The sequence below is a fragment of the Abramis brama genome (assembly GCF_963993115.1).
Source record: "Abramis brama genome assembly, chromosome: 22".
Lineage (NCBI taxonomy): Eukaryota > Metazoa > Chordata > Actinopteri > Cypriniformes > Leuciscidae > Abramis > Abramis brama.
This window is the reverse complement of record NC_139984.1, coordinates 31,417,895-31,430,491: the sequence shown is the minus strand read 5'-3', so window position 1 is coordinate 31,430,491 and position 12,597 is coordinate 31,417,895. Positions and strand designations below refer to the sequence as shown.

The 12,597-nt window shown below is 36.5% G+C and overlaps 2 protein-coding genes across 2 annotated transcripts in view; one reads left to right on the top strand and one right to left on the bottom strand.

Annotated features, from left to right (window-relative positions):
- The window catches only part of LOC311072984 (uncharacterized protein), a 1,552,487-nt gene that overhangs the window by 173,181 nt on the left and 1,366,709 nt on the right, over positions 1–12,597 (top strand). The window lies entirely within an intron of this gene.
- On the bottom strand, positions 2,994–10,936 carry LOC311072965 (uncharacterized protein). The gene is made up of 8 exons (XM_084098348.1): positions 10,737–10,936; positions 9,364–9,705; positions 8,154–8,174; positions 7,924–8,003; positions 6,777–6,879; positions 6,511–6,624; positions 3,948–4,139; positions 2,994–3,464 (listed from the first exon to the last, which is right to left on the bottom strand). Exons 1-8 carry the CDS (start codon positions 10,768–10,770, stop codon positions 3,400–3,402), a joined length of 951 nt encoding a protein of 316 aa, XP_083954474.1. The 5' UTR covers positions 10,771–10,936; the 3' UTR covers positions 2,994–3,399.

Genomic DNA, 12,597 nt, shown 5'->3' with positions numbered 1-12,597 from the left:
GACACGATAAGGGAGCGTCGGGAAATACCAGTTTTGTGATGAAGCGAAGCAACACTTAGGGAGTGAGATAAAACAGTTAGAAAAAATAAAATAAAAATTATTAAAGGGATAATTCACCCAAAAATGAAAATTAGCCCATGATTTATTCACCCTCAAGTCATATGACTATCTTCTTTCAGACGAATACAATCGGGGTTATATAAAAAATGTCCTGGCTTTACCAAGTTTTGTGAAGCTCCAAGCTCAGTGAATGGCTGTTTCTGTTTTAAAGTCCATAAAAGTGCATCTATCCAAGTGCTCCACAGGCTCCGGGGGTTAATAAAGGCCTTCTGAAGCAAAGCGATGCGTTTGTGTAAGAAAAGTATTAATATTCAACACGTTAATACAAAGTAAAATTTTAGCTTTCAGGATGACTACATTTGTTACATGTTAATGTACTAACCCTGTACATTATAAATTGTATTAAAATATATATTATGCAGATTGTCAAGTATCCATCATGACTGTGTTACTTTGTTGAACTGTTTTGAATATTTTTTTATTATTTTTTTTTAGATAATACAGAATTGAAAACTGGATGATTTTCAATTCCATATTATAATACAATATACATTACATTAATGAGTACAGTAGCCGAATGTGACGGAGGTGTACTTTACTGTCATGTATTTGGTCTTGGCGGACGAGATCTGCTACGCTGCTGCTGTAGAGCAAGTATAGACTTTACAGCTCATATATACACAGACACGCTCCTGAGAGCCTGTAAGATCTGCTGCGTAAATATACATACATCAGTCCTGTAGCAGATCTAGACAGGTGGAGCTGGGGAGGTGGAGGGGTCAGAGGAACTCAGCAGGACTAGCTTATATATATACGGTTTATAGTTTAATATAATAATATACATGCAGTTTTTATGAGCTCATATATAAATGGAGAGACTGCATGGAATATTTGTACTTTAAATTACTTTGTCACAGCTCAATTGCAAAAATGGTCCTAAAAAATAATGTTTACATGTTCATTAGATTCTTAATGTATTAATAATTTAAATACATTACATTAAATATTTTAAATAGATTTTTTCACATTACAGTACAGAGAATAAGCTTGTTTTAAGGTAATGAGCATTATATTTATAGTAAAATCTAACAGTACAGTTTACAGGTGCATTTAAAAAAATACAAAATAATAATTTAAATATTTTTTTTTATATACTGAGAATAAGAGGGCTTTGTTTTAAGATAATATTTATAGTAAAATGTATTTGTGCATTTTAAGCTTATCTATCTATCTATCTATCTATCTATCTATCTATCTATCTATCTATCTATCTATCTATCTATCTATCTATCTCAGTTGATTGTCTCCAGCAGAGAGCGCTGTCTCACACTTTTACTCATGCTGGCCACACAGAAGTTATCGAGACACAAATTTCCCTGTTTGTTTCAGAAACACTGAAGACCAATGAACTTTCGGTAGATTGTGAGAGTGAAATGTGGTGTTGAAGGTGTGTTACACAGGGGAGTCCCACAGCTATCTTTAGACAGCTCTCCTACACAATCCTCTGTAGTCTACTGTCTGCCACTCATTTCAGGAGTGTGTGTTTAAAGATCACTCCCTCGTGCACTGACGGGAATCCACAGCGCATTATAGTGACATTTCCACACAGGAGGAACAATCATTCACAGTTCTGGTGCACACAAATAAATGAAATAGCCTATGCTGGTCAGTGTAAAAAAACAATAACTATTCAAATGAAATCCAGTCAGGGCAGGATCACTAACTAGGGCACAAGACCACACGCCACATCGAGAGCACTATTTTAGTTTATTCGGCAGTCGCTGACTATTTTTCCAGAGCGCAAAACCAAAAAGGTTGATATGAGACAAACTTTACTATTATTAACATTAGTACACACTTTTATCCAAAGCGACTTACTAAAGCAATTTGTAATTCGTTTTCATTATCATATAGGCTACAAAAGGGGGAAACTAGGATCTATCTATCTATCTATCTATCTATCTATCTATCTATCTATCTATCTATCTATCTATCTATCTATCTATCTATCTATCTATCATTATTATCTCTCTCTATCTATCATTAGTATCTCTATCTATCTATCTATCTATCTATCTATCTATCTATCTATCTATCTATCTATCTATCTATCTATCTATCTATCTATTGTGGTGGATTTTTAATAAATAAGATAGTAAACTAATTTTTTTAGAGCTAACCTGTGTTAAACTTCTAACCTGAATTCTGCTTTGGGTCTAATATTGTGACAAACTTTTACCTGACTTCCTCTTTATAGGTCTAACAATATAACAAACTAAATTTTACTTCTTCTTTTAGGTCAGGTCTTACTAACCTTTTGATAAAGGTTGAACACAATGTCACCAAAACGTTGTTCTTTGCCTGCATTATGTCATGATATATATTGAGTAATCAACTGACTGTTAACCCTTTACAATGTTTTGTTGATGATTTTGCTTATGCAACAGAGGGTAAAGAAGGGAGGGGCTTGCTTTACCAATTGAACCAATCATATTGATAGAAGGTGCCAAGTTAGTCACGCTGATTTTATTTTGATGTGTCAGTTTTTGTCCTATAAAATCTGATGTATTCTTTTGCTTGGGGGAGATTCTCTGAGAATTGCTCGAGTACTCTCCCGGCCGTAAATAAAGAACTCAAAGGACATTTGCTGAAGTCTGTCTGTCATTTCTGATCTATCAATCTATCAATCTATCTATCTATCTATCTATCTATCTATCTATCTATCTATCTATCTATCTATCTATCTATCTATCTATCTATCTATCTATCTATCTAATGCTGCCTGTTGTTGGTGTTTTAGGTTGTGACAGTGTTTGTTGAGTAAATGCGTTGCTACTGTAATGAAGGAATGGCTTGACTGGACACAGGAAGTGTTCTGGTAGTTGCTCAGGAGAACTGTGTGAAGAGTTGTGAAAAAGTATTGAGAAGTGTGTCCTAGTTATTGTAAAAAATTTTATTAAAACAAATAAACTGTAAGCATCTGTCAAGCACACACACACACACACACACACACAGAAACACACAAGGCATTGTATTACATTACTGTAATACAGTGAATGTTTATTATAGCCACAAATTATTTTACACAGCATTTGCATACAAATTATTATTATTATTTTTTTTTACATACATTTCAACCAAATGACTCAATTGTCTTTTTATATACAGTGTACAATCTTCTTTAACAGTAAATGAAACAGAACTTGGCGTCAGAATGGCAAAAGGACGCTTTTGCACACATATGCCTGTTTCACGTCCGGATCGAGGCAGTTTGAGCAGAAATAGTTTGAATCCGGTTCCAAGGACCGGAAATCTTCCCCGTTGCGTTGGAGACACACACTACGCATGTTGCTTTGGCTCGTCGAGACTGATTTCAGTGAAGATCTCTTCTGCTGCTCCTCCCCCTGCAGTGCATTAAACATTAATACCGCAAACTTACAATATTACACATGCTGAGACTTACTTTACAATCACTTTTACTTCAACATAAAAGAGAAAAATCAATCCACGGTGATCAGAGACAAGCACTTAATATAATACAGTAGTGGCCAAAAGCGATGTTTGTTCGATGAGTAAACCATCAAAATATGAGGAAAAATATTTATTTGATCTTTTTTATGTTTTAAATATGAGGGAAGATTAACTATACTTGGTTAAGGCCTTTATCTGACAAAATTATTTGGCAAAAAAGGAAGCTAGAAAAACTAAAAGCTCACAGGAAAAAGCATGCATTGACCACAACATAATCAGTTATTACCATGTTATTGACAACCAAGCAATATGCTTTAACAACTCTTAAATAATATTTGAGTAAAGGGTGAAGATGTCGGGCATCAGTTTTGGCTGTACTGTACATATAAGAATGGACTTTGCTCAGTTGTACTGACCAGCGTTGGAGAGGTTATTGTTGTTTTCATTCTGCGGCGCGTCGCTGGCATCGGCTGTGCTCAGACTCAGATCGTTCAGGTCATAATCTCCTCCAATCAGATCCAGGTCCAGGTTAAACTCTACTTTCTTCATCGGTGGAGTCGAGCACGAGCTCGAAGTGAAGCTGTTCTCTTCTGGAGAATTCTGCTCTTCTTTAAGATAAACGACAGGAAGAATATCATCACAATAAAGTCAACTCAAAGAACTCTCCAACTCCCCTCCCTATGAAGACAATACTAAAATAAGCATCAAGACATGGTTTTGAAATATTAGTGTATTTGAATTGATATTTCCTTCGATTCTGTCTTAAAGTGCCCCTATTATGCTATTTTAAAGGTTCCTATAACAGGTTTACATGCATCCAAGGCCAAAAAACACTTACATTTTTTCTCATAATACACATCTCCTCATTGCTCAACAAGTCTGAAAACGGTTAGTTTGAAGATTCAGTTTCTCTATACCCCGCCTTTCTGAGAGCTTCCTTTGCTCTGATTGGTCAGATTGTCCAGTCTGTTGTGATTGGTCTACTCTGCTCTGATTGGCCAGATGACCCAGTCTGTTGTGATTGGTCTACTCCGCTCTGATTGGTCAGATGACCCAGTCTGTTGTGATTGGTCTACTCTCCTCTGATTGGTCAGATGGCCCATTCTGTTGTGATTGGTCTACTCCGCTCTGATTGGTCAGATGACCCAGTCTGTTGTGATTGGTCTACTCTGCTCTGATTGGTCAGAAGATCCAGTCTGTTGTGATTGGTCTACTCTGCTGTGATTGGTCAGATGGCCCAGTCTGTTGTGATTGGTCTACTCTGCTCTGATTGGTCAGATGACTCAGTCTGTTGTGATTGGTCTACTCTGCTCTGATTGGTCAGATGACCCAGTCTGTTTTGATTGGTCTACTCTCCTCTGATTGGTCAGATGGCCCAGTCTGTTGTGATTGGTCTACTCCGCTCTGATTGGTCAGATGACCCAGTCTGTTTTGATTGGTCTACTCTCCTCTGATTGGTCAGATGGCCCAGTCTGTTGTGATTGGTCTACTCCGCTCTGATTGGTCAGATGACCCAGTCTGTTGTGATTGGTCTACTCTGCTCTGATTGGTCAGAAGATCCAGTCTGTTGTGATTGGTCTACTCTGCTGTGATTGGTCAGATGGCCCAGTCTGTTGTGATTGGTCTACTCTGCTCTGATTGGTCAGATGACCCAGTCTGTTTTGATTGGTCTACTCTGCTCTGATTGGTCAGATGACCCAGTCTGTTTTGATTGGTCTACTCTGCTCTGATTGGTCAGATGACCCAGTCTGTTGTGATTGGTCTACTCCGCTCTGATTGGTCAGATGACCCAGTCTGTTTTGATTGGTCTACTCTGCTCTGATTGGTCAGATGACCCAGTCTGTTTTGATTGGTCTACTCTGCTCTGATTGGTCAGATGACTCAGTCTGTTGTGATTGGTCTACTCTGCTCTGATTGGTCAGATGACCCAGTCTGTTTTGATTGGTCTACTCTCCTCTGATTGGTCAGATGGCCCAGTCTGTTGTGATTGGTCTACTCCGCTCTGATTGGTCAGATGACCCAGTCTGTTGTGATTGGTCTACTCTCCTCTGATTGGTCAGATGGCCCAGTCTGTTGTGATTGGTCTACTCCGCTCTGATTGGTCAGATGACCCAGTCTGTTGTGATTGGTCTACTCTGCTCTGATTGGTCAGAAGATCCAGTCTGTTGTGATTGGTCTACTCTGCTGTGATTGGTCAGATGGCCCAGTCTGTTGTGATTGGTCTACTCTGCTCTGATTGGTCAGATGACCCAGTCTGTTTTGATTGGTCTACTCTGCTCTGATTGGTCAGATGACCCAGTCTGTTTTGATTGGTCTACTCTGCTCTGATTGGTCAGATGACCCAGTCTGTTGTGATTGGTCTACTCCGCTCTGATTGGTCAGATGACCCAGTCTGTTGTGATTGGTCTACTCTGCTCTGATTGGTCAGAAGACCCAGTCTGTTGTGATTGGTCTACTCTGCTCTGATTGGTCAGATGACCCAGTCTGTTTTGATTGGTCTACTCTGCTCTGATTGGTCAGATGACCCAGTCTGTTGTGATTGGTCTACTCTGCTCTGATTGGTCAGATGGCCCAGTCTGTTGTGATTGGTCTACTCTGCTCTGATTGGTCAGATGGCCCAGTCTGTTGTGATTGGTCTACTCTGCTCTGATTGGTCAGATGACCCAGTCTGTTTTGATTGGTCTACTCTGCTCTGATTGGTCAGATGACCCAGTCCGTTGTGATTGGTCTACTCTGCTCTGATTGGTCAGATGGCCCAGTCTGTTGTGATTGGTCTACTCTGCTCTGATTGGTCAGATGGCCCAGTCTGTTGTGATTGGTCTACTCTGCTCTGATTGGTCAGATGACCCAGTCTGTTGTGATTGGTCGACCGCTTACAGTGCGTGACGGAATCAAAATGGCCATGACCATCTCTATGCTACGAGAGAGCGCCTATCCTCTCTTACAATACCAATGACCATGACTTTACTTAGTCGTTACCATTTTCATTGGCAGGCGTTTGTTCAGTTTTCTCTCCTGCACACCCATTGGCTATCGGGCTGGACTTTTCCTCAGGCTTGTCTTCCTGTATGTAATCCAGACTCACGGGCAGATCTGAGCAGAGAGATATACAGAGAGATTAACAGAAAGATTCTGAGTTTCTGACCAGAGAGAACTCAAATGCATTGCACACACATTTAAATCAAGCACAATTTCCCCTAAATGTTCATGTTTAAGTTTATTACGAGTTTTTAATTCACACTTGCCTTTGTTGGTTTGTTCATAACTTATGCCTTGATGCTCGCTCCTGAGAGGAGTGTCGTAATCATTGGCAGGTCCGTCGGCACGAGTCAGATCAAATGAGTAACTCTACAATGAGAACGGGAGAATTATTGACAAAGAATGCAGTAGATCATTTCAGACCAGAGGTGTGTGTGTGTGTGTGTGTGTGTGTGTGTATATAAATATATGAAAAATTCCTGTCAGTGTTCAGTGTTGGTCGTACACCGACTCTGTTCCAAAACTTAGTGAGCTGCGAATAAATTAATAAATTATATTAAAATAAAATAAAACTTAGAAATCTGTTATATTTCATAAAATTTTATAATTTACATAATTCTATATTAATTTATTGATGATTCTATTTTAATTTATTTTATTTTTTATTATTTTATAAAATTATATATATATATATATATATATATATATATATATATATATATATATATATATATATATATATATGATTTCGGAAGGATCATGTGACACTGAAGACTGCAGTAATGGCTGATGAAAATTCGACTTTGATCACAGGAATAAATTACATTTTACAATATATTCACATAGAAAACAACTATTTTAAATTCTAATAATATTTCAGTTTTTAGAGCATTTTTTAATCAAATAAATGCAGACTTGGTAAGCAGAAAAGACTTCTTTTAAACACATTAAACATCTGAATTATTCAAAACATTTGACCGCCATGTTAACGCATGTTAAAAATGTAGCATGAAAGATAACGAACTGAATCAGCCACTCATGATCAGGATCCAATACAGAATTAATAAAAATAAAAAATAAATGAAAAAATTGTTTGTTTTTTAAACTGCAAGAAATGGCAGTGTGACCCTCTTTAAAGTTATTCAAATAATATATATATATATATATATATATATATATATATATATATATATATATATATATATATATTATGTCAATAATGTTGTGAATTCATAGAATTAACTGATTCATTCTAATTAACTGTTTAACTGAATTCCCCAATTAATGGCAAAAGGTTTATTTTGAACCTTTCTTATGAGATTTAATTATAAACTACCTTAGAAGCTAGTTACAGCTCACTAGGGTTCGTAACAGATCCAAAATGTACAAAATACACGCAACAGAAAATCTTACCCTTCCTTTCTTTCTCAGAAAATACAAAAGGCCAAGCAGGAGAACAATCAGGATGAGGATTATGATCAAAATGATGACGCCTGTCAAAAACATGAAGATCTGTTGTTGTGGTGTTTAGTTTATAATGGGACATTGTTTTATTAGTGTGAAAACAGAATAAACGTGTCAAAGTAAAGAGACAGGAAGAGAGGGTGTGTTAGGTGTCTTCCGCACAGCAGAATCAAGCTCACCTCCTGTGTACGATGCTGAATCTGAAACAGAAGAACGCTCACGTTACAGCAAACCAACAAATCTCAGCCATGCAATTATGATCAAACCTTTGAAGAAGATGAGCTCTGATGTGCAGCTATTAAACATGCATGCATGTGTGTTTAAATAAAACAGACAGACTGAGAGAGAGAGAGAGAGATTTTGCTGTTGTGGCAAGTCTGCATTTAGAAAGCAGGAGACGAGCAGAAGTTCACGTTCACACCCACACACACTTTAACCGCTCCGATCTGAAACTTTACACTCGCAGAGATGCCATTTTCTCAACTGTTAGAGGCGTCTTGTACGGTTCAGTTTCTCTTAACAATTATACATTTGTTCTGAAGGTGTAATGTTCACAAAGGGGGGTTTAAATATAGAAGTACTTATAATAATTACAACATTTAATTTGACAGACTTTAGCACAAATTTCAAAACACAGAATATGTAATCAAAGCTGAATTTTCGGCATCATTACTCCAGTCTTCAGTGTCACATGATCCTTCAGAAATCACTCTAATATGATGATTTGATCTGAAGGATCATGTGACACTGAAGACTGGAGTAATGATGCCGAAAATTCAGCTTATACATCCACATTGAAAACAGCCGTTTTAAATTCTAATAATATTTCACACTCAATTTTTACTGCATTTTTAATTAAACAAATGCAGCCTTAGTGAGTAGAGGAGACTTCTTTCAAAAATATATAAAAAAATGTAAAATATTTTTAAAAAAAAGTATTTTATTTCAAACGTTTGACTGTGAATGTGGACGAATGTGTATCAATGTTTGATGTAAAAAATGTGCTTAAGCTCAGAGCAAGTCATTTTTCAAGCTCTAATAAAATTAACTTTTTTAAAATGTGTGATGAATATTTCTGAAAGTTATAGTTTGAATTGCATGCGAACAAAGGGTCTGTGAAAATTGGATTTCTCACTTGAAACCACAACCTTGAGCTGGTTTAGCGCTCAGACTCTGAATAAAGTTGCTCAACGGCTTTACAACGTCAATTAGATGCACAACAGAACGTCATACATAACAGTTCTATGATATAATTCTATATCGATTATAAAGATATATAATTCTAAATACTACAGTAAATAGACAACAGCTTCCATTGCCCATTATAAACACCTAACAACTAGATTTCAAAAACCTTCAAACTTTTAACATTATGAAGTTTCCTCCAACCGTTTTTACTCCCATGAGGAGGAGCCTGCCTGTGCGTGGTGCTCTCGGGACGGGTCGTGGGAGGGATCTCTGTTTTCTGATTTCTGTCCGGTCCTTTAGATTTATTGACTAAAATGTCTGGAACCGAGGTGATTTCATGGCTTGTATCTGTAGTAAATTCAAGCAAACCACTTGTCTCATCATCATCCTCATTAAGCTCTGTGAAGTTTCCAAATGTTGTTGATTCTGCTGTTGTCTCAATAGTGTTAGAGTCGGATATGTTTGATATTTCAATAGCGGTCCTCTCTGTAGAAGATGGTGATGGGGTGGAGAACATCCCATAATCACACAAGAGAAGAACAGCTGAAAATATAATTAAAGAGGACAAAACATAATAAATAAAAAAAGGCAGCAAAGACGAGCATATATTCTATATATAGCCTACATATACATATATATACTCTTTTAAAATAAGGTTCTTTATAGAATGTTTTTAAATTTTTAGAATGTTCTTCACACTGAGAGAAAAAATATTATTTTGAGAACTGATCACTGAAAGGTTCTTTGAGGAACTAAAAATATTTTTTTTAACCTACTTTTGGGACAGATATCGGTTCCAAAAGTAGGTTTTAAACACACACACACACAAATATATACTGTATATATATATATATATATATATTTGTGTGTATATATATATTTGTGTGTATATATATATATATATATATATATATATATATATATATATATATATATATATATATATTTATTTGTGTATATATAAATTATTTATATAGAAATTCAGCATCTTATATTTTTATGACATTGCAAACAACCATTAGAGAAATAAATACAGACCCAAATGAAACAATAGTGTTCCTACACTCAAATGAATGCGAATAGCCACACAGATAAAAAAAAAAAAAAAAAATAAATAAATAAATAAATAAATAAATAAATAAATAAATAAATAAATAAATAAATAAATTCATACATCAAGTTCATTTTGAGATCTTGTGACTTTAGATTGCAAATATGGGCATGTTGTTGAGATATCTGAATGTTTTTCTCAGGAGAAACATCTGAGAAACAAGAGAATTCATTCAATCTCTTCGCTATTGAGGAAAACATTTGAGATATTTAGGAAATCTTGTTTGTTTATGGAAAAAGACAGAATGCCGCAAATGGATACAGGAAAATATTTTCAGATTTTTGAAAATTCAAAGCCAACGATTAAAACAAAAACAGATTTTTTTCATATTATTCTCTTTGAACAGTTTTAATAAACTTTCAGACACGATGAATGTTATGAACTAAGTTCAAGCACAAGGCTCTACTCCATACGCCAGATCTTCCTGAAGCAATAGCTGATGAAAGAATGTAAAGTAACTCACCAAAAATTTGTAAAAACCCCCAGTAAGAGCGCATCTTTGAGTCGGGTCTTTCTTTCTTGATGGTAACAGTCCAGCTCCACCTAAACTGAGTCTTCAGCTCTCTGACACTTCGTCATCATAGCCTTTGAGTCGTGCAAACCACAGCGAGGCCTAAACAGGATGCCAGCAGCTCAGACACGCTTGCAAACCTGCAGCCTTTCCAACCGTTCAGAGGAAGTTCAAGAGTAACTACAGGCTCTAATGCAAGACCTGACATCATATCACACATTACATGTTATTCCATTAATAATGATAATAAAAACAGATCTCTATTCCTTCCCTGATGGATTGCCTCTAAATGTGTTTATATGAGGTTGCAGCAAATAGGCTGCAGGTTTCTGAATACATATATATATTTAAATGTTTGGGTGATAATATAGTTGCATATCATGATCAGACTTAAATTTTAGAGTTAAATCATATTACACATGTAATGTTCAAGGGATTGTTTTGACCTTTGCAGAAGATGAAATCAATGCATGCTGATATCCAAGAGTGGCTGTTATAGTTTCTTAGTGTACACTACTCTTATTTCTTTTGATAAATAGCAACCCCTGGTGGACACTTGTGTTTGAACAAGGTCTGCATTTAGATTTCATAATGATTAAAAAAATTATAATAAATATTTCAGCAATTGTAAAACAAACAGCTTGTTTCACAGGTATAACTCAAAAGTTTCAGTGGGGCGAGTTAGTTATTTGCTGTTATAAAAACGGGAGTGTGACGTCATGATTGACAGCTGTGATTGACAGCTTCTCTGAGTGAAGTAGACTAGTTACTGAAGCACCAACAAACTTATTTCTGGATTTTCGGGAGGAGATTGGAGCTTTACCTTTACTTTAATGTCTAAATTTCCATAACTGTTTATTTCACACTGACATAATGAGTTATTCTTCAGTAAACTGACCGATTCTGTGGCTCCACTTCACACTCACTACTGAGCAGACTCGGGTCCCGACTCCTGAATCAGCGCTATAATGGGACATTGCGGCTTCACTTTTCTACAATGGAAGAGAGTAAAGGTGCGTCATCCATCTTTTTTTACAGTCTATGGTTGAGTTGCGTTCAAAGCCGTTGTAAATTACTCTACTGTGACCGCATTACATCAGTATTACTGTGTCTGTGTGTTCACTTCTGAAGAACTACATCGCTTGGTGGAAGAATAATTTTTTTTATCAACAGCATTACATTTTTGTGTCAGTGTGTTTATTTTATGAAACCTGTGAATGACCATTTTATAAAAGCATTTGAGCCCCGTGAAGCCGTGATTTAAAGAACAGCTAAGGGGGTTTTAGGCACTATACATCATGCCTTAAGGTGCATTTACATCAGCGTCAGAAACATTATAATCTCAGGACTTTAGAAAGATCTCTCAAAGGCCATCAACGTGGAAAGAGATTCATTCAGAAAGGTTACAAACCGAACAAACGCTCTCAGTGTGGGAGGAGTTTATCGCAAAGAGGAAACCTTGAAATGCATATACATATTCACACTGGAGAGAAACCTTATTCAGGAGTGTGGAAAGAGTTTCACTCGGGCAGAGACTGTCAAAGATCATCATCTCTGGAGTAAAGTAATTTAAACTGTGATCAGTAAAACATTATTTTGGCATCAAAACAACACTTAAAGGGATACTCCACTTTTTTTTGGAAATAGGCTCATTTTACAACTCCCCCAGAGTTGAACAGTTGAGTTTTACCGTTTTCGAAACCATTCAGCCGAACTCCGGGTCTGGCGGTACCACTTTTAGCATAGCTAAGCATAGATCATTGAATCGGACTGGTCGAGTGAGCTCTTAACCCGAGGGGACACGGCTCGCCTT